Here is a 27620-nt window from a genome sequence, read left to right on the forward strand (position 1 = left end):
CAAGTCCACGAGGGCGCACCAGAGTGGTATTTTGGGACAGACACGAGCCTCATGCTGGAAATAGGAAGAGAAGTTGCCCATCAGCGTCAACTCCTTCCATCCGTTATTTGATTGCTCTTTCGCAAGGACTTCTGGGTTGGTAAAGTGTGTGGAGCATGCAGCAGTGCAGGCTTCCCATAGACCACATCATGGGTGCAAAGGGGGCGCTGATGAGCACACTTCAGAGCTTAAATGTGACGATGATGATGGGACACCCTACGGACTCGTAGACTAAGCAAGCATGCACAATTTAAGCCCAAGAGACCGAAAGTCCACATGAAGCCATTTGGGACAGGGCCAAAATACGATTCCGGTGCACCCTCTTGGACTGGCATCAAGGGTCCCTAAGGTCTGCACTACATGATGTCATCTAGGTGTGGACTCTGAGGAAATTCACAAGTCCGGAGTGTGCCATTTGGGATAGGGCCAGAGTTCACACTGATGGGCAACTTCTCTTCTTATTTCCTGGCATGATGCTCGAGTCTGTCCCAAAGTCCCTGAACCAAATGGCACACTCTGGACTTGTGGACTTCCTCAGAGTCCACACTTTGATGACATCATGTAGTGCAGACCTCATCATGGGTGCAAAGGGGGTGCTGATGAGCACACTTCGGAGCGTAAAAATGACAGATGGGACACCCTACGGACTCGTAGACTAAGTGAGCACGCACAATTTATGGCCAAGAGACCGAAAGTCTACTTAAAGTGTGCCATTTGGGCCAGGACAGCCTTGTGGACTCGCGTGAAGGGTCCCTAAGGTCTGCATTACATGATGTCATTAAAGTGTGAACTCTGAGGAAGTCTGGATAGTGCCAGCCAATCCATATATTTTGCAATACGATGATGTCATCACCCCACTTCTCGACTCTAGTCAGACACCGCTACGTCACGTAACAACAACATCAATGATAGCGTACTACATGCTTCATGCTGCCGAAGGTAGTGAGCCTATTAGCTTTACTAAAGCAAAATCTTCCACTGCGGTGAGCAGCAAATGATTATGAACCGGTTTGTGCACATGCACGTGGTCTTCTCCATTTTAGTATATCTCTACGGCAGAATTACAGCGCCACATTCTGGTCTGGCATGTATACTACTTTGATTTAAGTTGGTTTCAGTGAGACAATGCCATGTTTACTGCTTGAGACAATGCCGTGTTTATAGACCTTTTAGAATGAGGAGAAAAGATTGTTTAAGGAAAGCACTGGCTTTGAGTGGATGGCCTAAGAAGTTTATTTGTCTTGGATAAACAAAGTTTACTAGTATCAGGATACACAACTGGATTTCCTATACTGAAAAAATTTATTTAGTTGAGTGAAAACATATTTAATTTAAAGCATATTTGTTGATAACTGCATGTTAATAGTGTTCAATTCTTTTGAACTTTTGCAACATTTCAAAGTCAAAGTATTGATTTTTATGCACCCAAAGGACTGCACTCAATTTCGTCGTACTTGTACAATGACAGTAAAGTCATTTATTCATTCATTCATTCAAAGCCATAGAGGAAACAGTAAGGTAACATAAAAGACTTCAGGGGCATATATAGGGTTTTGGATGGGCTGCATTAGCCATTAGCCATTAGTGTGTGACAGGTGGGATAATAGACTCCTAGAGAAGCAGAAGAGATCTGCCGTGAGCAGAGATGCAACTGTCGAATCGTGAATTAAGAGATGGCAACTATGTAGCCCAGAGGCTGCTGCATTGACTTTCTATAGCCTGCCAGTGTTTTAGGTGCAAGCTATTTGTGTGGATGTGCGTGCATGCTTGTGTGACTGTTAGAGGTGGGGCTGATGGTTGGCCGTCTGTCTAATGGGTCAGGGAGGGACTGGCAAAAGCGCTGAGCTGGACTATGTTTGTGTTCAAACTGGTGAGTGGTGGCTGTGCCTCTGTCTGAGAGAGTTGGATTTTGGCAGTAGCAGATATAGAGAAACAGAAGGTGCGTGGAGCTGGTTTAACTGGGGAGCTCTTAACCCTGGCATTAAACAGACGACCAGATCAGGGGGGTAAGAGTCTATTTAACAGCTTTGGTTTTGGAGTGTGTTGTGTTTTTAAGTTTTGATTACATTATAGGAGCCAATTGTCCCCAAAGGGTAGTAAAACCATTATGGCCAGCAGCCAACATTCCCTAAATTTAAATAATGAATATATGTCTCTGAAAGGGTAGGATGTGGGGATAGATAAAAAAGTCATTAACCATTGTAAAAAAACAGTCAACATTCCCCATCATGATAAACAAACATTTGTGTGCCTTTATGAATAATTGGTGTGTGTCTCTATGAGTTTGTCTTTGTTTATGTGTTACATGTTAGGAATGTATGAACAGTGTGTGTGTGTACATGTGTATACAGGTTTTTATACATTGTGGGGTGTAAATATCCCCACACTGATAGTACAAGTCTACCGCCCACATTCAAATTGTGTGTGATATTTTAGATTATATTGACAACATTCCGGTTTTAAATGGAATTTTGTTTGTTTGCTGTTTGTTTTTTTTCTGACACCCACTATACTTGGACAGCAGTACTACAAAATCAGATGTTAGCATATGTTGTTACATCAATGCAGATCAGCTGATAGAAGTGCATGGTAATTAATTGTGTGTAGCAATGATAATGAATATAGACTAACAGATTGTTACAACAGCTCTACGGTACAAACAGCTTTGTTGAGCTTGACTTCTGAGCTTTGCTACAATGAAGCTCCTGCTGTCACAGCAGTACTGGGGACCGATGTGAATGTGCATCCTGCCCATACATGGGTTTCACTGATGGTCTCTCTCTCTCTCTCTCTCTCTCTCTCTCTCTCTCTCTCTCTCCCTCTCTCTCTCTCTCTCTCTCATTCACTCAGGCCTGCCACACTGGAATGCGGTCATACATTTACAATAAGAATTCTCTGATTGGCTCGCAGGCCGAGCACTGTGGCATGAGGACCTACTACTTCAGCGCAGATACACAGGAAGATATGAATGGCTGGATCCGGGCCATGAACCAGGCCGCACTGATGCAGAGTCATGGCGTGAAGAGGTCAGTAGATCTGCTAGACAGAGGAGCAACGTCAGTACCTGCATTTTTTATTAATTACATCATCAGGATTAATCCTATTGTATATTTATTTTTTACTAAATGACCCTGATGTTAATGTACATGTAGACAAAGATAAAAAGAACAGCGTCGCACACCTGTAAGTCCTGGATAGGTGCGTAGGATAGAGAGACAATAAAGTCCAATCATGTACAAAAATAAATAAAAGGTATCTCACACACTATTAGCTTGCAAAAGATCAAAAGATGAAAATATTTTTTACAGCGACGTTTCGATCACCACAAGATTTCCATCTTTTGCAAGCTGATAGTGTGAGGGATACCTTTTATTTATTTTTGTACAAATCTAGACAAAGAAAATCTACTGTCGTTCTTATTTAACACTTTTTTTTATTTATACTTTTTTATTTATACTGCCTGCCAGTGGCGGCTCGTGACTGCTCATCCAAGGGGCGCAAATTCAAAATATGTGTTCGGAGTGTCATGTGTGTTCCTCGTGTTTTCAAAATATGTGTTTGTTGCGTCATGTGAACCATGTGCATCACTTGTTTTGTCAAAATAAGTGCCTGCTGCACCACGTCAAAACTGTTTATGATAAAAGAGACGCTCACATTCACAAAATACACACAAGACACTCCCTTAACACTAAACTCTGATTACACATGAGATTATGCGAATATATGGCAAACGCGAGCGTCTCTTTTATCGTAAACCCTTTAGAACCATCTGCAGCAGGCACTTATTTTGACAAGACACGTGATGCACACACGATCTCTCGATGCGTAGAACACATATTTTGAAAAAAGGAACCACACACATGACGGGCTACATACATGTTGTGATGAACTTCGCATCGAGTGCCTTCGAAAAAAAGTCACCGGCCCCAAATGCTGCCAGCACTGTAAACCTGGTTAAGTTGAATTCACCTGAATTTTTTTTAGAAACCATAAACACGTAACTTATGAATTAAGTAATGTATACCAATAAAATTTGTGAATTTACCTTAAAGGGGCGGTGAATTTGTCGATTTTATTGTTTTATACTGTTGCCTGATGTCTACTTCTGATGTCCGCGTGGTTTTTACATTCAAAAACATCAAAAACAATAAGTAATAGGCTATTTTGTAACATAGATTAGTGGCTGTCTGGAGAAATGGTTCGTTTGAAGGGGCGGGCCGCATTGAAGACCTGGACGTAAACACCCACTGCTATGATTGGACGTCTTCGTTCCCCGTCATTACATGTGGGGAAATGTTTTAAAAACATTAATGTGATAAAAATAGCAGCCGAACACAAATATGTTTGAGCCACAAAAGATTCTGGGTGCTAAATATGATACGCATAAATGACAATACGTATATTAAAGTAGAAACAAAACTCGACGTGACTAAATTACCGTATACAACACAGTAAGCGCGCATCAGAATCTAAACTGCGGCTAATAAATCCTTATCAATAACTTTGTATAATTCGATTGTGCTTGTGAGGTTGCTTTTACATTCACGTAATGTTAAATACCACAGTTATATGATAAAAAATAAGCTTTGTTGAGTGTTTGACCTTTCAAACGTAACTCGCCTAAATTACCGTATACAACACAGTAAACGGGCCTCAGAATCTAAACTGCGGCTGATAAATCCTTCTTTATAAATAACACTGTATATTTCTACCGTTAAATTACAGTCGTGTTGTTAAGTGGTGTATCTTTATTAATCGTTTAATGTTTTTAGTACATTAAAACAGTCAAACATACGTGTTTAGACACGGATGTTACAACAGACATATCAAGCGATCTCTTCTAACAAAGCAATAGTGAAACGCAGTAACTTAAATAAAGTAAAATGTCTTACTGTGTATAATGCTGTGTCATTGTTGTCAGATCCAATATAAGTGGTGCTTTTAATCACAGTCTCTCTGCAAATCCAGCATCGACTTCTTTCCAAATAAATCCGTGTACACAAAGTTAACAAACACACCCCACACGAGCTGGAACTTCTTAAAAAGCAAACTTTTTCCAGGCATTTAATGTTATGTTCCAAGCCTCTGAATTAAAGTATTTAGCTTCTGTGTTGTTCCCACGCGGTTCTTCCACAACCGAAAATGCGTTTCCAGTCTTTCATAACAGATCACCGCGTCAAAATAAAAGTCTCTCAGAAAAAATGTATTTAAAAGTCATTTTGGTTACATTTGTCAATCTTTAAAGACATATTTACTTGTTGAGACACACGTGTGTGACGCGAAGCTGTGGGCGGGACTTCAAAAGTGGTCCTTGTATTTGGCTATGGGGCGGTACTTCAATTCTACTTTGACGTCATAGATTTCCGAATTCCACACTGGCTTGTTTTACTGGCTTGGTGCCAAAAACGGTTATATTTCAGTAGCACGGACGTTTTCAGTTCTGAAACTTGCAGGATGTTCATTTAAGTATGATGACCTCTTATATAACAAATTATCAAGTTAAAATTGAGTATTTGATTCACCGCTCCTTTAAAATTTCTAACTCTTCCCATTTTTTTAAAAAGTTCCATGCAATAAAATGCATGTTGAGTTAACTTTAGTTTAAATAATTTGAAATATCAATTGCTCGGTCGAATTACTTAGTTTCTTAAGTTAAATTGAGTATAACTTGAGTTTAAAGTTAACTTACTAAATTTCATTTGGTGTTCATATAGTGGTGGTTTCGCGGACAAGGATTAGCTTAAACCAGGCACTGATGTATTTTAAGATATGTCAGTGCAAGTAGTTTCAGTTTGGACAGCTCTTACATTTATTTTAGTCTAGGACTAGTCTAATCCCTGTCTGGGAAACCGCAACATAGTGTAAATAATTATATTATAACATGTGAATTAATGACTGACTCTCTCAAAAATTGAATGAACTTTAATCTGCAGAAATACATACATATCTGCATTTCTGACATGCATTTTCATAACTGTGGAGGGATGTGAGCTGAGGTGAACAGGGTCCATGTATGCCAAAGCAAGCACTAATCACCTAAATGGTGACTTCACAGACATGTATCATTTATGTGCTGATGCCATTGTCAGACTTGTTGTGTGCTGTGTTTTATTGAGTTTTTAGCCTAATTCTAATCTACAGATCAGGGATAAAGATAAAGAGGGATAAAGATTAAATCAGTGTGGTAAGCTCGCTCACTGCAGTAGAGAAGTGCACACTTTGACACTGCAGGTCTTATAGTCCAATCACTGCAGCCAGCTGACAAAGCCATAGGCTGAGCTCTCAGCCTGGAGTGTAAAGTTATGCACAGAGGGTTTGTCCCTAGGGCTTTACATATAGCGGGGCCCTTATAGTGTACATTAAAATCAGGGAATGGTGTATTATAAGTGTGAAGGTGGTGTGTGCGGATTTTTATGGTTGGGTGGATTAGTTTAATGCTGTCCATATGGTTTTATATGTTTGTGCATGTACTATACGCGTAATGCTTTTACACAAGCATGTGGTTGGTTGGTTGTTAAGTTTAGGTTTATCTGATCTGGGATCAGTTTGATATGACTGTGTTGACCATCTGCAGTGTTTCATGGATTTCTGTCTGTCAGTTTTAAATGAAATGCAATAGCGCCATCAAGTGATTTATGTGTGACATATCATGTAAAGACACCATAATTTAAGTACATTTTTGAGGATTTTTAACTCTTTTATATGATTATGATTTAGCTTTTTTATCATTTTGATATTATTTATATTAAATTATTATCATTATTTATATTTATATCATTATAATAGAAAAATGTCTATGTGTGACCTCTATCATTTGATTTAGAATTACAATAGATATTGAATAATTAGGTTTAATTTCATTTGCTAAAGTTTTCCACAAAATTGTGATTTTATCAATCTGTACAACTGCTCTTTATTCCACTAAACACAAAAGGCAAAATGTAAATGACTGACAGCCATTTACTTTTATTTCTTTGTATATGTAATGAATTGTCAGTGAATGACGTGACGTTAATTATTTTGTGTCCGTATGGTTCAATTAAATGTAAAAGGGTTAAAATTTCAAAATAAATTTGCAGATTATTTGCATACATTCTCTTTTTTGAAGACCAAGTCTAAAATTTCTGTTTTTATTTCATTTTGAAAAAATATTTGGGGAATAACTGCAAAAATGTCAATGTGGTGTAACCAGTCTGTGTCAATTGGTGTAACTAGTTTTTTTTAATGAAAATATAAATATATATAAAAAATGTGGAATAAAATATAATCATCTAGTTTACATTTTGACATCATTTTTCAAAGATTATTTAGAAAAGAGAGCTGTTTTCAGAATATGTTAGGACAAATATTACAAAAACGCATTAAAATTTACAATTTGAAAAAACTAATAAAATGATATTTAAAAAAGTTTTTTTTTTATGATTATTTTATTTAGTTCTTTATTTGACAGGGACAATGGACAGTAATAATACTACACCAGATTTAGCTACAAAGCTAAATTTCATCTGCTGTCCCTTATGCTTACATGCCATCAAGGTGGATAAAATATTTAATATTTCTCATTCTTTGGCATAGTTGGTGGTTACACCATTTGACATTTTAGGTCCATTTAATCTTAACTTGGTGTAAATGTAATTTTTTTATTGCATAAAATTAATAGAGGAACAATTTCGCACACCTGTAAGTTCCGGATAGGTGCGTTGGATGAAGAGACAATGAAGTCCACCAAACTTGGTCTATGCATTTTTTTAAAAACTTTGTGAAAACATAATCATGTTTATATGCCTGAGGAAGATCTTGTGATCGAAACGTCGCAATAAATATTTTGTATATTTTGCAAGTTAATAGTGTGTGGGATATCCTTTATTTTATATATTATTGCATAAAATTAACATAAATACACTATGTGCATTGAAATAAACCTGATGCACGCTTTTAAAACAAGTTTTTTAAAAAGATTTTGGAATTTTTCATTTTGCCAAACTGTATCTGTCACAGACCCAAAGTTTGAAAAATTAGTGTCTATCCTCTGAGTGCTTCAGTAAATAATTTCCATTGATTGTTTTTTTTTTTTTTTTTTTTTAGCAAAAATACCTATTTTTGGGGTATTTGTGTCCTAATAGTGAATCCTCATCAGAAAACATACAAACTTAAAATACTCTGTTTTCACACAGAGAAGCAGAAAGAAGCTCTAATCCCGATCAGCAGAGCAACCACTTCATCAACACCAGCTCTCTGGCCGAGGGTCTGCAGCAGGCAGCGCGAGGTGAGGTGTCGGAGCTGAGGTTGCAGCGAGATGGAGAGGAGTGTTATGTTTACAGCAGGGAAGTGCAAGGGGATCCTTGTAAAAACATCTCCCCTGGAGAGATGGAGGGGCCCTCCCACTCAAGTGCCCAATCTCGGCCATCGTCCACCGGACCTACTCACAGAAACGGACTGTCGTCTTCGGGAATGCCACATGATCAGAATGGGAACGTGGTGTACAAGAGGGGTCTTGTGCCCAGAACGGACACAGAGAAAAAGGTTCAACGAAAAACAGCACTGGCTCAAGTCGAGCACTGGGTGAAGGTGCAGAAAGGAGAGCCTAAAAGGTCAGTTTTGTTAACAAAGCAAATGCTAAGAAAACACACACTTGCAATACTTCTAAAAAATGATGTAACATGGAGAACTCAGATGGCTTTTTTATTGTAAAGGTTAAAATGTGCAGTTTCCCCTTAATATGTAGCTCCCTCTAGTGGTTGTAATATAAAAACATACTTTGAGTAAAGCTCTCACACAGACAATTCCATTCTTCAGTTATGCATTTGACAGCCCTTCATGCATTATTGTTATTATTTCGCACACATATATACCACTTTAATGCTGAAAATTTAAATTTGTATAATTCACTCACCGTCATGCCATCCCAGATGACTTGCGTCCTTCAGTTGAACCTTTTAATTTCAATTACAGCCATGCCACTGCTGAGTACAGCCTAGCCAGACGGACCCCTCCTCTCCAGCCCAAGGCCTCCATGATGGATACTTACCAATCGTTGCCAAAGACCACTCGCCACCACTCTGCAGGCAGTTCCCCCCCAGTGCCCCGCAACCTGCCCAGTGACTACAAATATGCCCACGACCGCCTCAGTCACTTCCGAATGTCTACCGATGAAAGGATGGCCACTAAAGAGGGCATGGTGTGGCAGCTGTACGAGTGGCAGCAGCGCCAACAGTTCCGCCACGGAAGCCCGACCGCACCCATCTATACCGGGCCTGACTACATGGACACGGCGGCCTTCAGGGTCACTTTGGAAATGCCACAGTCAATATCCGTACCTCCATCACCGTGTGACTTAGCCCCACCCGGGCACTCCTCCAAATCCCTGTCCCCACGCCGACCTCACACTCCCGCAGAAAGGGTGACCGTACGCCCGCTGGATGACTTCGCCACCGTGGATACACCCACTTTGGGTTCTCCCAGAGGAATGTATTCCCAGATCTCAAAGGTAGGGAATGTGGAGACGTTCTCATAATCTCGCAATTCTAAATTACTTACCGCAGGAGTGTTGACCATCAAAGACGCAAAGGGTCATGGGACATTGAGTGTTGGAAATAGAAATAGGAGTTGACAGGATTCACACAGGGCTGGACTCCCAGGTGCAGAGGGTGTGTTTAAAGAGAGCATTTTTTTGTTTTTATGTGTGATCCTCATAGTGGCATCTGCTAGCTGCACCCCCACATGAGAGCATCGATCTCAGCAGCATGTTCACACGCGGCGGCAGGCGCAGAAGTCTTTGTGTCTCTTACAAGTTAACATACTGTCACTGGCATTACTGCTCAGCATATGCTGGGACTCGTGTGAACTCACTAATTATGTTCCTCCAACAGAGAGATTCACAGAAGCTGTCAGAAACCAGTTAGAAAGAAAAAAACACTTCAATCAATGTGCTGTGATGCCACAAACGATACATAATTATACTGTATATAATGTGTGCACATAAAAAGCTTATGTGAAAGGAATTTACTGCCACCATTTCTAATCAAGTTTTTTAAATTGTCCTGCGTTGATACATACAGTATTTAAAAGTGCAAATTTACACAGTTAAAGGAATAATTTACCAAATATGTATTTTTTTCATAAATTTACTCACTTTTATGCCGGGGCAGCACAGTGGCTGAATGGGTAGCACTGTTTCCTTACCCACCTGTTTCTTGACATAAATGTGGGCGCCGCCATCTTTGAGCTTTCCTGTTTATGACTTCCAGTGAGCCACTAAAGCTAATGGTAGTCTATTGCGAAGGACACAAGTGTGCCGTTTTGACTGGCTGGTCAATGTTTATTATGAAATCCAGGAAGACCGACATAATTTGTGCAGTTAGGATTGCCATAATAGCTAATACAAATGCAGTTAAAGGCTCTCTAAGCGAATATGTTCGACGTCACTTGTTGTTGATTTTTGAACTGTTTTCAAACAAACAGAGTGTAGCTAACTCCTCCCCCTCCCTTCCGTGCTTTCGTGAACGCGATCAACCCCCACCCCCAAATCCTTCTTGCCGTTTATTGGCTGTAACACTTTGTTTTGTTTCGTGGTGCAGGTTTGGCCACTGTGTGTATATTGAAGTTTGTAGAGCCTGGCCTGTCTACAGAGATCGCGTTGTTTTACAGTTTGATCAGCGGTCAGGTAGCAAGCAGATAGTGAGGAGATGTGTGCTGTATGTAACAAAAAATGTTTTATGGTCTAAAACGCGTGAATTCGCTTAGAGAACCTTTAATCTCTACAGAACATTTGTTTTAACCATAATCCATGCACAAAAACTGAATGTGTATGTGGCGCACATGCACTCAAGATCTGTATTTACAAATCCATCCAGTTAAACCTTTCATAAAAACTGCCAGTAAACAATAAATACAATAATTGTTTAAAAACAACTAATGTTATGCTAATAAAATATGCTGATTTAGCTATTACAAAAATGCGATTACAGTATAGAATATATACCACGTAATCTGCTTAGTTAATAGTTATAATAGTTCGTAATGTGTTTGAGCGTACTTTTGTTATGTTTTAAATGAAAAAGCAAATATTTTAAAAAGTAAGCAAATAATTTCATAAGCTCATGTCTCCACCTAGTGCGTAAGAAGCAATGTAATAATATTTTCATAAAACGAAAACAAAACTCATGCAATAGTTTAATATGTTTATTATGGTTTAATCAAATAACTTACAATGTGTTGAATGAGAAAGATACTGCTGACTGTGTCGGACCGCGTGAAGCTCGAAGTGTCGCCATAAACAAGTCCATTAAAAATTGCCGTTTAAAAAAACCTCACACCAGAGGGACAGTTGTGACATTTTAAACCAGCACCTGAAAAGTTAAAAACATGAAGTCTTTCCCATTGTAAAGATATTGGTATGTCTCTGTGCTTTTATATTTGCTCATTCAAGACCCATCACCTCCGATCAACAACACAAAATGATTGAATATATCTTCATATATCAAGCCATTTCTTAAATTCATCCTCACACTGGTTCATACATGGCAGGTGTAGTAAATATTAACTATTTAAATCATGTTTTATGCCTGCTCCCACTACACTGTTTTCTACCGGCTGGCTATTGAACCGGAAGTCTCGCACAGGGAGGGAGATACGTCACATCACTTACTTCCGCGTTCGAGAAAAAGGTGGATAGCAAAAAGGTCCCCGGTTTGATCCCTGGCTAGGTCAGGTGGTCTTTCTGTGTGGAGTTTGCATGTGTTCCCTGTGTCAACGTGGGTTTACTCTGGGTACTCTGGTTTATTCCCACAGGCCAAAAACATTCAAGTAAGGTTAATTGGAGATATCAAATTGCCCCTCAACTTGTGTATGGATGAACTGGTTCAACCACAAATATATACCCATGGATGCTGGAATGGCATGAAGAAGAAAGACAGAAAGACTCACCCTTCTGCCATTCCTGATGTATACTGTATGACTTCCTTTTTCACACATAGTTTTATACTGAAATGTCATCATGTTTTCTTCTTATATCTGGGTCAGCATGGCATGTTACATATCAACATACAGGTGAGCGCAGTAAGTTCAGGGAGTGCGGCAAATCTTGGTTGCCTCATTACTAGTGGTCACATGAGATTAAAGAACCAATGAGATTCAAGGTTATTGACATATTTTAGTTTTCTATGCCGTGTCAAAGACTAAAATATCTAAAAATATATTTATTATAAAATATCTTCTATTCAGAAGACATACAGTATATCAGAGGTGGACAGTACTTAAGTATTTTTTCTCTACCCATGTTCATTTTTCAAGTATCTATTAAATACTTGAGTGTTTTTCTTGGGAACACTTTTACTTCACTACATTTTTAAGCATAGTTTCAGAGGCGGAAACTACTTGAGCATTTTAGTTACATTTTCCAAGCATCTGTGCTTTATCAAAGTGTTTGTCTTAGAAAAAAATGTACTTTACTAAAAAATGTTCACTACATTCTAAAGCAGTGTTTCTCAAACTGGGGGGTCGGGGCCCCCAGGGGGGCTGCGAGATGGTGCCAGGGGTGCCCCAGTATTATGACATTTTATAAAATACATTCATTTATCATAAATTCTGTGTAATGAAACCTCAGAAAAATAAGGCGACTAACCAACAGCAAAACGTTGTATAATTGAATATGTTTTGTTTAGTTTAAATGTTTACGTTTTAGAATGTTTTATGTTATACATTTTCTTTTGGGGGGCCCGCAAGGGGATGCACGGTACACAAGGGGGGCCCCACGCCGAAAAAGTTTGAGAACCACTGTTCTAAAGCATAGAATCATACTGTTTACTTCTTTTACATTGTATATTAAAATTTATTTAATACCTAATTACATAAAATTGTGTACTTTTACTTTTCTTGAGTAAAATATGAAAGTACTTTTTACTTAAGTAAAAGTAAAAAAATGTACTAGATGTTTAATGTACTTAAATATTAAATATAAACCAAAAACTTGAAATTCTGAAATGTAGTTAGTGGAGTAAAAATTATGATAATATGCTTGGAAATCCAAAGAAAAACACTGATAAAATACGAATACTTGAACATTAACTTTTTTATGTAGAAAGTAAAAATACTTAAGTAGTGTCACCCTCTGCATAGTATCATACATACTTTTTCATTTCATTACATTTAATACCTTATTTCATTAAAATGTAGTGCTTTTTACTTTTACTCAAGTGAAAGTATGTAGAATTTTACTTAATTTAGGTACTAGATTTTTTTATGTACTTATGTATTACATGTAAAACAACAAATAAGTTTTTACTGTCCTAAAAACGGTCTGATGTCTTCCTTCCGTCCTATGAAGTCCCTTCTTCAGAAATACGTAATGAGTTCTGATTGTGTAGTTTGTTTAGTGTGTTGTGATTCGATAGCAGCTTAGCTTGGCCTGAGCTGTTTGAGCTTAGCTAGCGACTGACGTATTCCTGTGGGCTGAGTTTAGTCAAAAACTCTTATATTGACGTCATTCAATCAGGAAGTAGAGGGCTGTAGTCCAAACCGGCCGTTTGCTGTAGGCTTTGAAAGGGGAATTCTGTTAAAGAAAATATATCGCCTGGCAGTGAACGTTGAGCTTTATTATTTTGCTGTTATTATTTATGCTCTAACAGCAACATTGCACACCAACTGAAGTTTGAAAAGTGGGATGAGGAAAAACGTGACCTTTAAGTAGAAAGTAGAAATACTTCACTACTGTCCACCTCTGCAATCTCTTAAAAATCCGTTCAAAACTACTTAGAACACTATCTAAGGCTGCATCGAAAAGTAACTTCCCGTCTGTTGCTGTGTTATAACAAATAACAAAACTGCTTCGATGTGTCGCATAGACGTCGTCACCGTCTTGCTGCCCCCTTCCCGTTCTGTGATTGGTTCTCCATTTCAGGGTCAAAAAAGGGGCATAGTTGCTATGCTAGAATTGCAGCGTGAATAAATTTGCGTGCAAGGCAGCATGGGGAGACCCCATTTTATGTCCTTTTTTAAGCTTTGCCATGTTGAGACCCTTATAAGAAGATAAAATGGTTGCATTTTAATAGAAAATGATTTGAGGAAAGTAATTCATATACATCTGTGGTGGTATAAGGGTGAGTAAATTATGAGAGATTTTTCATATTTGTGTGAAGTGTTTTTTAATAGCAATCAGAAAACTACACGCATACTAATTATAATAGATTTAGAAAATCACAAATTCAAAGTAGTTTTAAATATAACACCTATTAAAACAACACGCTTCACTTGTGATGTCAACCACCTTGCTGCAGATGTGAGTGTCTGGCTCAAGGAGTGTTGTTTTCTAAAGCCATTTTATAGACAGTGTTGAGCTGATAAGCAAGTAAACAGCCTCACTAGTAGACTCTTTCTTTTAAACTTGTATTTAAATAAAAATACTATTATACAGCGAACATGCCATGCTTACGATTAGCTTCGGAAACCGAGTGTTAAGTGCTACTCCGCTGGTAGCAAACAAATGTTATTTTAAGATAGCAGGTGGATGATAATTTATGTGTAGTTAATTAAATCTCTTTTCTGTCCATTTGAGGTGCTGCGATGGGAATTTTGTATGTTAAGCAAAACTGTCAAGTCTTCAAAGCGCTTTTGCAATGATGCACATGCTTTCTTAGCAAAAACAGATGAATGAGTGAAAACTTGCTTTGCTGAGCTAGTTTCACATGCTTGACCCTTATGTACACCCTTTGAATTTCTTTAATTTAATTAAAAGCTGTTGTTATTTTTGTACCTCCACAGACTTCACAAATAGAGAGGAGATCCATGCCAACAATGGGCTACATCACACACACAGTCAGCGCACCAAGTCTACATGGAAAAACGGTAAGATTTCAATGGAGGACATTTCAGATTACCTCATGCATCAAAACATTTTCAAGTTTGGAAATTTTGGAAACGCAGACAAACAGAAGATCAGCTTGGTGTATGACATTTCAGCCATGAGGAGATCTTTGCTATACAGTTTCAAGTGAGTCGAGACAGTGTCAATATAGCCCGGCAGCTACAGTTCGCTTCCTAGTGTCCATTTTTTACAACATCTTAGCGCCGTCCTGGTGGCCACTTCCTGAAGTGCTTTCTCTTCCATCTCCCCGCTGTGCTGCAGCCGGAAGAGTTGACCCTACTGCTCATCCAGCTCAGGAGACACCGGGCCAAGATGGCCAGCGTGCGCAGCGACACGTTCACACACCTGCTGAACCAGTACAACGGCCTCTCAGGCCCCAGTTTGCAGGTTAGAGGGTCACGATTCCCCCTCAATCCAACCTCAGCCCCTCATCTGAGCATATCATGCCCTTCTTTCCTTAACCCCCATACTGTGCTCATCTGTACAGTCATGTGCTGGTTGGTATTGTGTTGGTTTGGTGCTTACTCTCCATTAGCATGGAGTCTGCAGCACAACAGACAGTTACAGCTTGGGCTGCTAAATTCAACATAACAGCCTGTTTTGTGTTTTTGGACATCTGTTCTTCTGCATTTTGCATTTTGTGTTCTTTGGACTTTTATGTATTTTCTTCCTCTCTTGTAATTCAGAACCACTTTTTCTTCTCAGATTGTTAATAGCATGTGCTTGTTGACTTGCCTGCATTGATGTTGCTATGATAAGCAAAATTTGTTATTTAATATCACTGATTTACTTACAGTGTATGCAGATTGAAATACATGGGAAATGTGTTGAATAGTACCCATAAAAACCATTAGCAATTGATAGACTTATTTAACTTACATTTACTTAAGGCATATTTACACAAAGAGAGGCACAATAAACAATGTAAAGAACACAACATACAACCTCTATACATAACATAAACTATAAATAGATGATACATTTGAGCAAAAAGGTTACATGCCAGTGCCACACACTTCCACAATTACACGAGGCATCTATATTTGACACGCTTTGTACTATTCTTGAAAATGTGTTAGCAAACCGGACATCTAAAACCATGTTAATTCACATCTGTATCCGCAATGTGAGTTTTTATTGTGCACAGTCGCACGTCTCTCTAAACACACAACCACACACCTTTGCAAAACACAAAGCATCTATATTTGATGCGCTTTGTGCTATTCTTATAAATGGCGTAACTTAATCGCGTTAGCAAACTGGACATCTAAAACCTTGCTTATTGCATGCACAGTCGCACACCTATCCAGAAACGAGGCATTCCTTTATGTTTCTTTCAAACAATACATTGTGAAGGAGTTATCGTGTAAACAAACATGAAGTTTTGATAAGTTGACCACGCTCATCAACTAAATTTACGATGATTTTAATATAGTATTTGTAGCTAAGCCACAGTAACCACAAATTTACCATTGTCTCATAAAAGAAACCAAATTAATTGTGATATTTCTATGAACCATATGGTAATACAAGTTGTATTTATCTATTTATATATTATATATATTGCATTATAACATATATCACATATATGTATGGATGATTTTCACATCATTTTGAACAAAAAATTCTAGAATACAAGATCCAGTTCTCAAAAGCTTTATGAAAACATGTTTAGTATGATTTTATGGCCTTATATCAGTGACTTAAAGATTTTGCTTTTTCAGAAACCACGCATACACATTTTTCTCTCATAAATACAAACATGTTACTCACATATTATTGTACCCCAATTTGTGCTGAACACAGTGTTCTGCCATTATTATGTTTTTAAGCAACTGAAAAAAACCCCACAAATGTCAAGGCAGGTCAAAACCTCTCCAGGGCAACAAAAACCCCTTAGACCCCTGACGGTTAAAAGACATCTGACAGCCATTCAAACACAGCCCAGACATCTAGGCTAAAACAAGGCAAAATTCGGGCAGTCAGTGAAAATTTAAAGGTGCATTGTGTAACTTTTAGTAGGAACTCTTGACAGAAATGCAATCTAATAGCACAAATCTTATGCAATCTAACTTTATTATCAGTGGTGTATATAGACCTTACAAAATGAACTGTATTGTTATTATTACCTTAGAATGAGTCGTTATTATCTTCATACACCGCGGGTCCCCTTCGCGTCGCCGTCATGTTTGTAGCCCTAAACATACAAACTGTTCTACAGAGCGTGTTTTATCCCTACGTTGTTTCAGACGATGACATGTTTGTCCTGTGGCTACCATATGCGTTTTGAAATTGAGAGGTGAGCTGTTGGTTGCCATTTGTAATTACACCACTAGATGCCGCTAAAATTTGCATACACCACCTTTAATAGATGTCTAGTTATAGCCACAAAATGAATGAAATAAAATAAATAAATGACACCAAACACCTAGTAATCACAGTTGACTTTGCTTACACAATGGATTGGATTATTATACATCTCAAGTTATTTTGGCCAAAACAATATTTAACCAAATCTAAGTTTATTAATGGGTTACTCATAGCTGGACTATCAGGTCTATAGTAACCTAGCTGGTGAAATGCTTGCTGTGCATCAGTCTTAAATGGTAATAAGTAATGGTAATAAGAACTTAAACTGTAAAATAATTCACTTTTTCGTATTATGTTGTACTTTAATAAGAGTATTAACCATAGTGACATCATACTTATTGACTGTTCAAGCAGTGTGAATGTAAATCAGTTTCATGTGTCACGTGACCTCTTTCTTTATGTCTCACTTGAAGGCAGATGACACTTACCTGCAGATGAAGAAGGACCTAGAGTATCTAGATCTGAAGGTGCGCTCTGTTTTAATCTTCCTTAATACCTTCCTCTTCCTTTTCTCTCCTTGCTTCCTCTTTATAGCATGTGCTGTGCTATCCTACACTAAAGGATGTGTAAAATGAGTTTTAAACTGATGATTTTATGAATTTACATTAGTCGATTTTACTGAGAGCAATATGTGATTTGTAAGCTTTTACTGCTGAAATAAGATTAATTGTTGTAGTTTAGGAATAAAAGTTGGCACATTTTTGTGAATGCATGGATAGTAACTAGCAATCTTTAAACAATTTAGTCCATTTGCTGATGGCTAAAATGAACCAGGGGAAGAATTTTTGCATGCTCCCTTCTGTAAATGTAAACCAGAATCTGATGAACTGATATAACAGCTTTTTAATTGCTTTAAAGGGGCCATGGCATGAAAATCTGACTTTTTCATGTTTAAGTGCTATGATTGGGTCCCCAGTGACTCTATTAACCTAGAAAATGTGAAAAAGATCAACCCAGTAACTTAGTTTTGGTAAACCATTCTCTACAAGCACATAAAAAATTGGTTGTTGAAATTTGACTCTCCTTATGATGTCATAAGGAGCTCTTATTATAATAATCCCACCCCTTAATCTGCACTATCCAACCACAGCACTGCCATTTAGTGCAAAGAAAGAGAGAGAGAGAAAATAATTCACAGCACAATTGAGTTTCAATTTCAACAAACCACCATTATTGTGATCAGTGTTTGCACTTCCTCCTTTCATTGGCACACCCAAAACGGCACATGTTTGAATACATCTACAAAGTGGCAATTTTAACATGCTATAATAAATTATTTGTATGGTATTTTCAGTTAAAACTTCACAGATGTGCTCTGGGGACACCAATAATTATTTGACATCTTTAAAAAGTCTTGTGCCATGGCCCCTTTAAGTTTTTGTCTACCTTTGTCACAAAAATCCTTTTTGATTCAGAGGGCATCAGTTGTTTTTACTGCACTTTCACATTTTAATATGTAAAATGCATAAATCATAAAAAATGTACACACTGTTTACAAAAACCCTCTTTTATTTTCATTTCAAACAGATGAAAAGTATCGAACCTCTCATCTATTCGGTACACAGTGTCTTTTGTGGGTGTTGCTTTTGTTTGAATGTACAGTAAGAACAGTGTGTGCACTAAACGTGACCAGTTCATGCCTTCACCTGCCGTAGTGATGTAACTTCTGTCAGGTCATCTCTGTTGTGTTGTGACTGGCAAGTTCTTGACTGGCATGCGGTATTGTGACAGATAATTGTTGTCTCAAAAGCTTCAGTTGCTTTGAAAAGGACGTCCAAGGGTTGCTCTTTGGAAAAATATCAATACTTCTGTGATTGAGGGCTTATTGCATTATAATTGCATGTCCATTATGCGAAGTTTCTGCTAATTATTTCCATGAAAACATCGAGCATTAAGGGATTATTCTGAGGGTCTGGTTAAGAGACAGCTGCTCTTACTTATCCTTTAGCTAACCCCTATTTATCACTAAATGATAGTCTTTCATTTGGGGTGCAGCCTGTCTCAGACTCCCACATGGTTCAGGTTAAGTTCACGGCTGATGAAAAGTATTGATACTTTTCCAAAGAACGAGCGGCACTTTGGGTGGATCATAGCGGCCATCCCCACATAACCAAGATTTTATTCGCTCATAAACATAGCGCAGAGCTTCCCAAAACAGTGTTTGTTTGTTTTGTTTTTCTTTTCTCGTTTCGTCTTGAGATATCGCTCTTGATTTTTCACAGTTTGTTTATATGATATGATTTCAGAAACTTTTCTTCAATAGACTTTGGGGCCTTGTTGATTGGGCAAAGGATGTTTGTTGCTTGATCAATACGATTCTTGATGTCGCAGTGAATGTCTTTGAAAGTGTGTTAGCTTCTGTGTGTTTTGAATTTAACAGGTGACTGGACGCGATTTGTTTAAAGATCGAGCGCCTCGGCCTGTTAAAATAGCTGAAAGTGACATAGACGTAAGTTCCTCTGATACTCATTTCTTTATACCCACTCAATCCCTCTGTTTCCACAAAAAGCAGTTTTTTTACTGAATTTGTGCGAGTAAACACAGGCTTCAGAGCGTAACAAACAGGCGGCATTGAGAGAAAAGCGAGCAAGCGCTGCGTTAAACCCAAACTGAAACCATTGACGAGGGCTTTTTATATATTCAAAGCTGAATTTAAAGAGAAAAATACATGCAATGGGAGTTTTGCACTTTGGGCTTGTAAATTTTTCAGTTTGATTTTTGTATTGCAGCGCCGTCTCTGTTTCCTATTTGATTGGAGGTAAATAATCTTGAAGTCCTGGCTTTTCATCATAGCATTGTTTCAGTTTAACAATTTATAAGAGTTTTGTTGGCGGATTTATCGAAGTAATGAATATTTAATGCCGGTAAAATAACAATATACGGCTGTAAAATAATAACAGCTTAATAATTAATTTGAAGGAAAAATAAACAGTGTAGAATAAACAGGCAGTGACGAAGACCGTACACAAAGCTCCTCTGTCTCTTCTGTCTCTCTCACACAAACATGTACACTCTAACCCATTTTTCACAGAGAAAATGCTGTTTGTTTCTGAAAATAATGACAAGAAAATCGTCTTGGGTGCCTGAAGTTATGCTAATGAATAACTTCAATTGAAGGCAGTGTTGAATATGGAAATAGATGAAGAATGAATCGCTTCGGCTCTGTTTGATATGCCCGTGTAATGTGTTGTGGATTCAGCTTATCAACTCTGTTTGGTGACCATGTGTTAATTCTGGTCTGATTGTCTTTTCAGGTAAAGCTAAGTAGGTTATGTGAGCAAGACAAGATCCTTCAAGAACTGGAGGCCAGGATACGCACGCTCAAAGAGGACAAGGTTCGAATAAAATCACAACAGATTTTTTCTATTAGTGTCAATCACAATAATTAATATTCTAAAGCAACCTTACATTAAGTAGTGCGGTGCTTTATAATTCCCCCAATGTGTGGCAAAAGTCATAAGTGAAAAGTAAAAACACCCTAAATTGTTTAAAGGTGCACTGTGTAACTTTTATGAGGATCTTTTGACAGAAATGCAATATAATGTACATTACTATATTATCAGTGGTGTATAAGACCTTATAAAATGAACTGTGTTTATATTACCTTAGAATTAACCGTTTTATCGACATACACCACGGGTCCCCTCACATGGAAGTCGCCGCCATTTTTTTGTTTGAAAGCAGAGGGTCTGTTCTTTTATTTCATATATTGTATGTTTATATATTTAAAAAGGAGCATTTTCTGAAAGGCATTAAACTTTTGTGAAAATCATGAAAAATGCTGGCGGGGAAAGAGTTAAACAGCCGATTATGAGCACTATTTATTCATATCACACATAAACTGGGATGTAAACTGCAGTCTCAGGCTCAGGTTATTCGCTTTTAAAGCCACCACATTTAAACAGCCATGTATATGAGCACTATTTAATAATAGCACACATTTAAAGGAATAGTCTACTCATTTTCAATATTAAACTATGTTATTACCATAACTAAGAATTGTTGATACATCCCTCTATCATCTGTGTGCGTGCACGTAAGCGCTGGAGCGCGCTGCGACACTTCGATAGCATTTAGCTTAGCCCCATTCATTCAATGTACTCCCTAAAGTGCTATTACGCCATAAAATATAGTTCCTCTTTTAAATCCGCTTAGAAAAGCGCTACGTTTTATTTTGTACCACCAAACTTGCTCGTATAACTACTCGTCTTAAATAGGAAAAACGTTGATGTGTTTGGTCACTTCTAACTTTATCTCTGAGTGGTACCATTGAATGAATGGGGCTAAGCTAAATGCTATCGAAGTGTCGCAGTGCGCTCCAGCACTTACGTGCACGCACTAAGATGATAGAGGGATGTATCAACAATTCTTAGTTAAGGTAATAACATAGTTTAATATTGAAAATGAGTAGACTATTCCTTTAAGTGAAAATCGTATAAACTCACATGTAAACTGGAGTCTCAGGCTCCCAGAATCAAAGACGACAATATATTAATAATTCATTAAAAAATCCACGTCCATACATCCATGTCTGTTCATCTCAAATTTTGTTATGGAGATAAAAATTAGGATCATCGGGTGTTTTTGGTAGTTTTTCATTATGATACGAGTGTATTATAGCCGTGATTTTTTGTTATTTCTCTTTGACAACTGTGAGCGGTGGACCCGGAAGCGGCGCATGACGTCAGACTTAACAACCCGATAGTGAAACAAACTTATAAAAACATCTCAGCTCAACTGGTAGAGTGTTGCATGCCCAACACAAAAAGTTGTGGATATTGATCAGAGGAACACACATATTGATAAAATGTATAGCTTCAATACATTGTAATTTGCTTTGAATAAAACTATCTGCCAAATGCGTTAAAATAAAGCCTGCACAAATATTGAAATTAGTTAATTTGTTGTTTAAAGGGGACATTTCACAAGACTTCTTTAAGATGTCAAATAAATCTTTGGGGTCCCCAGAGTACACATGTGAAGTTTTAGCTCAAAATACCATATAGATAATATATTATAGCATGTTAAAATTTCCACTTTGGTTGTGTCCTTTTGCAAATAAGCAATGAGCTGCTATCTGTACTAAATGGCAGTGCTGTGGTTGGATAGTGCAGAATAAGGGGCGGTATTATCCCCTTCTGACATCACAAGGAGAGCCAAATTTCAATTACCTATTTTTTCACATGCTTGCAGGGAATGGTTTACCAAAACTAAGTTACTGGGTTGATCTTTTTCACATTTTTTAGGTTTATAGGCACTGTGGACCCAATTTAAGCACTTTAATAATATTTTCATAATATGTCCCCTTTAAATAATGATTGATTATGATTATGAATGCTAATAAAATAATGTTTATATTTAATTAACAAACATGTTATTTTGTTCTGTGGCACATGCTTGCTTTATGCATAAAAACACAACAAAGAGTAATAAAAGAATTTGTAACTCAAGCTTCGAAGTTGATGTTGGTCCATAATTCCATTATCCTTTCTCTGTTGATCATTATCATCATTATCATTTTCCCCTGTCTAGGACAAACTAGAATCAGTTCTGGATGTTTCCCATCAGCAGATGGAGCAGTTTCAGGACCAGCCTGCCCATGCAGAGAAGATCGCCTACCAACAAAAGCTTTTGCGTGAGGATGTGGTGCACATAAGAGCGGACATGTCACAGGTGTCCACGGTGAGGACATTTTCCCTACAGCAAAACACGATATCCATGCACTACTAATGTGAGCTCAATGCAGGTATAGTATTGTGATCTGCATCTGTTATGTGTTGAGCAGGAGATGGAGAACGCTTGGGCAGAGTACAGCAATTTGGAAAGAGATGTGGACAGACTGCGATCAGCCCTTCAAGAACAGATGAGCAACAGTGCTCTCTCTCAGGTCAGTGTACCAGAGGAGCAATCATTGAAACGACTTACAAACCTCTCAGCTGTAAGCTTGAATAAGGCTATTAAATTAATTTAGTACTCCACAATACACAGAATTTTTCTGGCATCATGATAAATTTGTGGTTTCAGAAGAACTTTATCACACAAACCCAAATCATTAAAACTGCAGTGTGTGTGAATAGCTCATCTAAATATGATAATTGTCTCATAATTTGCTCACCCTCATGCCATCCCAGATGTGTATGACTTTCTCTCGAAGTTGAATAGAAACAAAAAATTTTATATTCAAATGTCATCATGTTATCTTCTTATGGTGGTCAACGTGGTGAAGCTTTAAAAAGCACATCCATCCAGCTTCAAAGTAATCCAAATGAACTCTGTATCGGGTGTCAATGAAAATATACACATCAGTGTGATAAGTTCAGATTGTATGGGGGTAATTTGATGCCAATATTATTGAAAATGGACAGAGTAAAAGTCACAAATAGATATTACAACTTGTAAACACAAAACGCAATCTACAAATAGATTAAAAATCCACAAACACAGTCCTCGTGATCCGCAAATGTAAAACAAGATCTACGAATCGTCTTTGTGATCCACAAATATAAAGCATGATTTACAAAAAGAAATCAGTGACTTGTACTTGAAAACCAGAATTTGAATGAATGTAAAGTGACTTCTTTGCAGATGAATATCATTTTCTATTTGTAGATTGTGTCACATTTGTTTTCAGAATTCTGACACTATTGTTTCGCTTTGGTGACAAAATAATGCCATAATCGTTGAAAATGAAGAGACTACAATTTGTAAACACAAAACAAATCTGCAAATAGGTTCCAAATCTGCAAACAAACTCCTCATGATCCGCAAATGTAAAACGAGATCTACAAATATTTAAAAATCCACGAACAGACTCTTCATGACATACAAATATAAAATGCGATTTACAAATAGATTTAAAATCCGCAAACCAACTCTTTATGATTCACAAATAGAAATCATCGACATGTACTTGACAAACAGAATTTAAATGAATGCAAAGTGATTTGTCTGCGCGTGAGGGTCATTATTTGTTTGTAGATTGTGTTGCATTTGTTTTCAGAATTTTGGCACAACTGTTTCGCTGTTTTCCATTAAAAAAATCTACAAATGCCCTCCTCACAATTTGCAAACAAACACAGTCTAACTTGTATTTTCCAACCATTGTAAAAAGACATTCTTACACATTCTGTGCAAAGTTCAGCATGCAAGTGTTGAATCTGTGTTTGCAAATCACAGGGCATTCACGAATCCTTCTGCACAAGTCTACAGATCTTTTTGGCACTATCTTTCCACAGAGTTTGTCACTACGATCCACGCGTGTAGTCAGCCAATCAGGGGTATTGCTTCAAAGTAATGCCACGCCCCCTCAATAAGCTCCTTTCAAAATAAAAGCTGGGCTCACTTCCATTTACCTTTGCCGGTGTTACAGCGCTGAAAGGCGGCCAGACCGCGTTATCGATATTATATTAATGATATTAAAGCATTTATGTATAGCATGGCAAATATGTAGCATTAACGTGAACTAGAACAACCCCTCGTTTAAGTTATTATCAGTGCCTGACAATTCAGCCGAGGTCATTAAATCGTTAAAAACACTGCATGAAGCGGTTTTATCCTTAAAACATCAGTGTCTCTTCAACGAACATTTGCCGAGCGTCAGCGAGCCAGCTGGATGGAGTGGAGCTGCTAATGTGACGCAGCTAAAATAAAGCAAGCGGGTGCAACGATAATATTGGATGTAAATTGCCGTAATTAACAAAAACATGAGCCTTATTTGACAGCAGCACTAATTGAACTATTTGACCATATGCATTTGATATACACACCGTGACCGGAATGCACTTACAAATCGCGATATTAGAAACATTTATCTGTTTCCAGACTGAGAATGGAGACAAACAAGTACAAGCCGTTTATAGAAGCAGCTGCCTGTCAGCGTGTACGGAATGAAGTCAAAACGGTCTCGGTTTTTAGACCGGCAGTCTGCCAGTGCCATTCCACCCTAATCCGGACTGCAAATTACATGTTAATATTTACAATCCTTCCTTTAAGGTCTGTTCTGCTTTTAACAGCTCAAAGCTATTACTCTCTGTAGCTTTCGAGTCCGTTGTAGGCTACAGGTAAATTTTGCAGTTGTTTTAGTTAACTTTGCAGAGCATTTTATTGTCGGAAATGGTCCTGGGCTGGGTTTTCCTATAACGATTGAATTTAGCACTCAAGAGCGCTTTCTACAAGGTAAAACGATCGCTCGCAGCTGGGTTTTAAGTGCTACTAACGAGTCGCTATCCCTTTGTCAAGTGCTGAAATGTCACTTACTGAATGACTCGTAATTGTAGCAGAAGCTTGTTTAGGCTAATGATCTTCAGCCGATGTGCACTAATATTTTTTAAAATATTATCAATTATTTTTCAATGACTTATTAAATGTTTTAATAATTTGTGCATCATGAAATATTCTTTTTTCATATTTAGTTAGGACTCGTCCCACTGCGCAATGCCTTCTGCATTTTATAATATAGTTTAGATTTTTCTTTTTATTTGTTGTTTATTATCTATGTTTATTTATTATTAAGGATTATTGCATTACCCAGTTGCGAGCGATCGTTATACGTGCATCTTTGGGAAACGCACGTAAATGAACAACGAATGTTCGTTAAGTAGCTCGTAGAAAGCGCTCATAAGTGCTAAGTTTAATCGTTATCGGGAAACCCAGCCCTGTTCGTTTGGAATGTGACTGGCACACAGCTCTAGACTGATTAGGCTATCCATTTATCAAGTATTGATTAATTATTTTCACTTAATCCCTTTTGCATTTTACAAAAAGTAGAATAGGCAGGCATATTCTGAATTTAATCAAAATTATGACTGTGGCGTTGAAGGAACCTTCCTTTAGTGATAAATTAAGTTATTTTGCTATTATTATCTAGCAAATATGACAGTTTTAAACAAACTAAGTAGCCTATTTATTTATTTATTTATTGGCAAATGCAGAACAACAAGGAACATGTAGAACATAGGCGACACGCCTCTACCTTGTGATGAGAAGATTAATCATGGGGAACATAAGCTAAATGTAATTTTAAAATGTATTTAATTTAAAAACAAATTTAAACCGAAAGCGGACTGTTTATGCTTGTCAAATTTATGCTGGCTCGGTCACAAAATTTCGTCAGGCAGTATTTGATATATGTATTTGTGTTCATGGAAAACAATATAGGCTATAGAAATTCGTGCTGAGTGACAGGAAAAAGACAATCGTGTTATTGGCACAAGAAAAAAAAGGGTCAATGAATACGAACAAATAAATCGAAAAAAAATTAAGATATTGTTGATTCTGCATTTATCCAGCCAGCATAAATTTGACAAGCATGTGCTTTCGTTTTAAAAATGACATTTAAGCCTTTAATCATATAAGGGAGAAAGGCGTGTAGCCTTTGCTTTCTCCTCATTGTTCTGCATTTGCCAATGAATAAGTCAGTCATATTTGTTATAAAAAAAATCAATGTATGCTACATAATAATAGAACTTGTTAATTTTTTACCAAAATAAGAAAAAGAAAGTCCGTAACAATGTGCACCCAGCTAGACACTCAAAATGAGGGCCGGAGTGGGACTCGCTGACTATTAAAATAATATAATTAAATCCTCAGTAGCCATATCTGCTATACTGTTCTCTGCAGCCTTGAAAATTCATTGTATTTTTCTAATATATCATTTCCAGTTCAGTGCAAATACAGTAGCCTAAACAATTATGATTTTGCCATAATTGTGCAGCCCTATATTTTAATATTATTTAAGTAAACTTGTTAAAAAACTACTAAAAGGGAACAAATGTGTTTTCCCCTATATTTCTATAAAAAAATGTAGGTCTTGTAAATACGTATGGGGTTGCAATAGTTTGGAACCTACTGATATACAAAACTGGCTAATATGTCCTGACTGCAGCTGTGCGCGTCTGCGAAAAAAAAAAAAAAAAAAAACGAAATAGGTAATTTAATGTAATTGTGCTTTCAGTTAACCTGTTTAGAACTAGAAGTGTGCGCCCTGCCCTCGACTTTAGGCGGTGCGTTCAAGTTCATATACAGATTGCAGACAGCGTGCCCGAGCGCGAGGGGGAAAAGTCAGCGGGAGAAACTCAACAGCTTTAATGTACAAAAACCTTACGACAAACGAGAAACGTTCTAACGGAAGCCTTCAGTCAAGCAGGATTAAAAAGAGGATGAGAAACGTGCAAAATATACAATGTACAGTATACAGTTATGTCATTAATAACTACTGCTTTTAAAAGGACTTTTAAGTTATTGTTTTTGTTTCATTTTCAAAGTTTGATACACTGTGCATAATGACATACTTGGAAAAAGGGATAATTCAACAATAATTTATAATTGTATATCTTTTATTAATTTTATGAAA

The 27620-nt window shown here is 37.5% G+C and overlaps 2 protein-coding genes across 16 annotated transcripts in view; one reads left to right on the forward strand and one right to left on the reverse strand.

The window, feature by feature from the left end:
• Positions 1-27620, reverse strand: part of nucb2a (nucleobindin 2a) — a 572456-nt gene that overhangs the window by 110553 nt on the left and 434283 nt on the right. The gene's annotated exons all lie outside the window — the stretch shown is intronic.
• plekha7b (pleckstrin homology domain containing, family A member 7b) overlaps positions 1-27620 on the forward strand; it is a 149912-nt gene that overhangs the window by 92821 nt on the left and 29471 nt on the right. For 8 of the 15 annotated variants that reach the window (XM_065248865.2, XM_065248862.2, XM_073812424.1 and 5 more), the window contains 10 exons: positions 2890-3065; positions 8214-8630; positions 8992-9526; positions 14797-14880; positions 15161-15286; positions 17683-17736; positions 19650-19718; positions 20524-20604; positions 22802-22951; positions 23055-23156. In XM_065248865.2, coding sequence (XP_065104937.1) covers positions 2890-3065; positions 8214-8630; positions 8992-9526; positions 14797-14880; positions 15161-15286; positions 17683-17736; positions 19650-19718; positions 20524-20604; positions 22802-22951; positions 23055-23156 — 1794 coding nt within the window. Of the gene's footprint in view, positions 1-1908; positions 2046-2889; positions 3066-8213; positions 8631-8991; positions 9527-14796; positions 14881-15160; positions 15287-17682; positions 17737-19649; positions 19719-20523; positions 20605-22801; positions 22952-23054; positions 23157-27620 lie in introns of those variants that run through there. The other 7 variants (XM_065248871.2, XM_065248869.2, XM_065248875.2 and 4 more) reach the window with 6 other exon arrangements.

This window comes from Paramisgurnus dabryanus, chromosome 2 (assembly GCF_030506205.2).
Source record: "Paramisgurnus dabryanus chromosome 2, PD_genome_1.1, whole genome shotgun sequence".
Taxonomy (NCBI): domain Eukaryota; kingdom Metazoa; phylum Chordata; class Actinopteri; order Cypriniformes; family Cobitidae; genus Paramisgurnus; species Paramisgurnus dabryanus.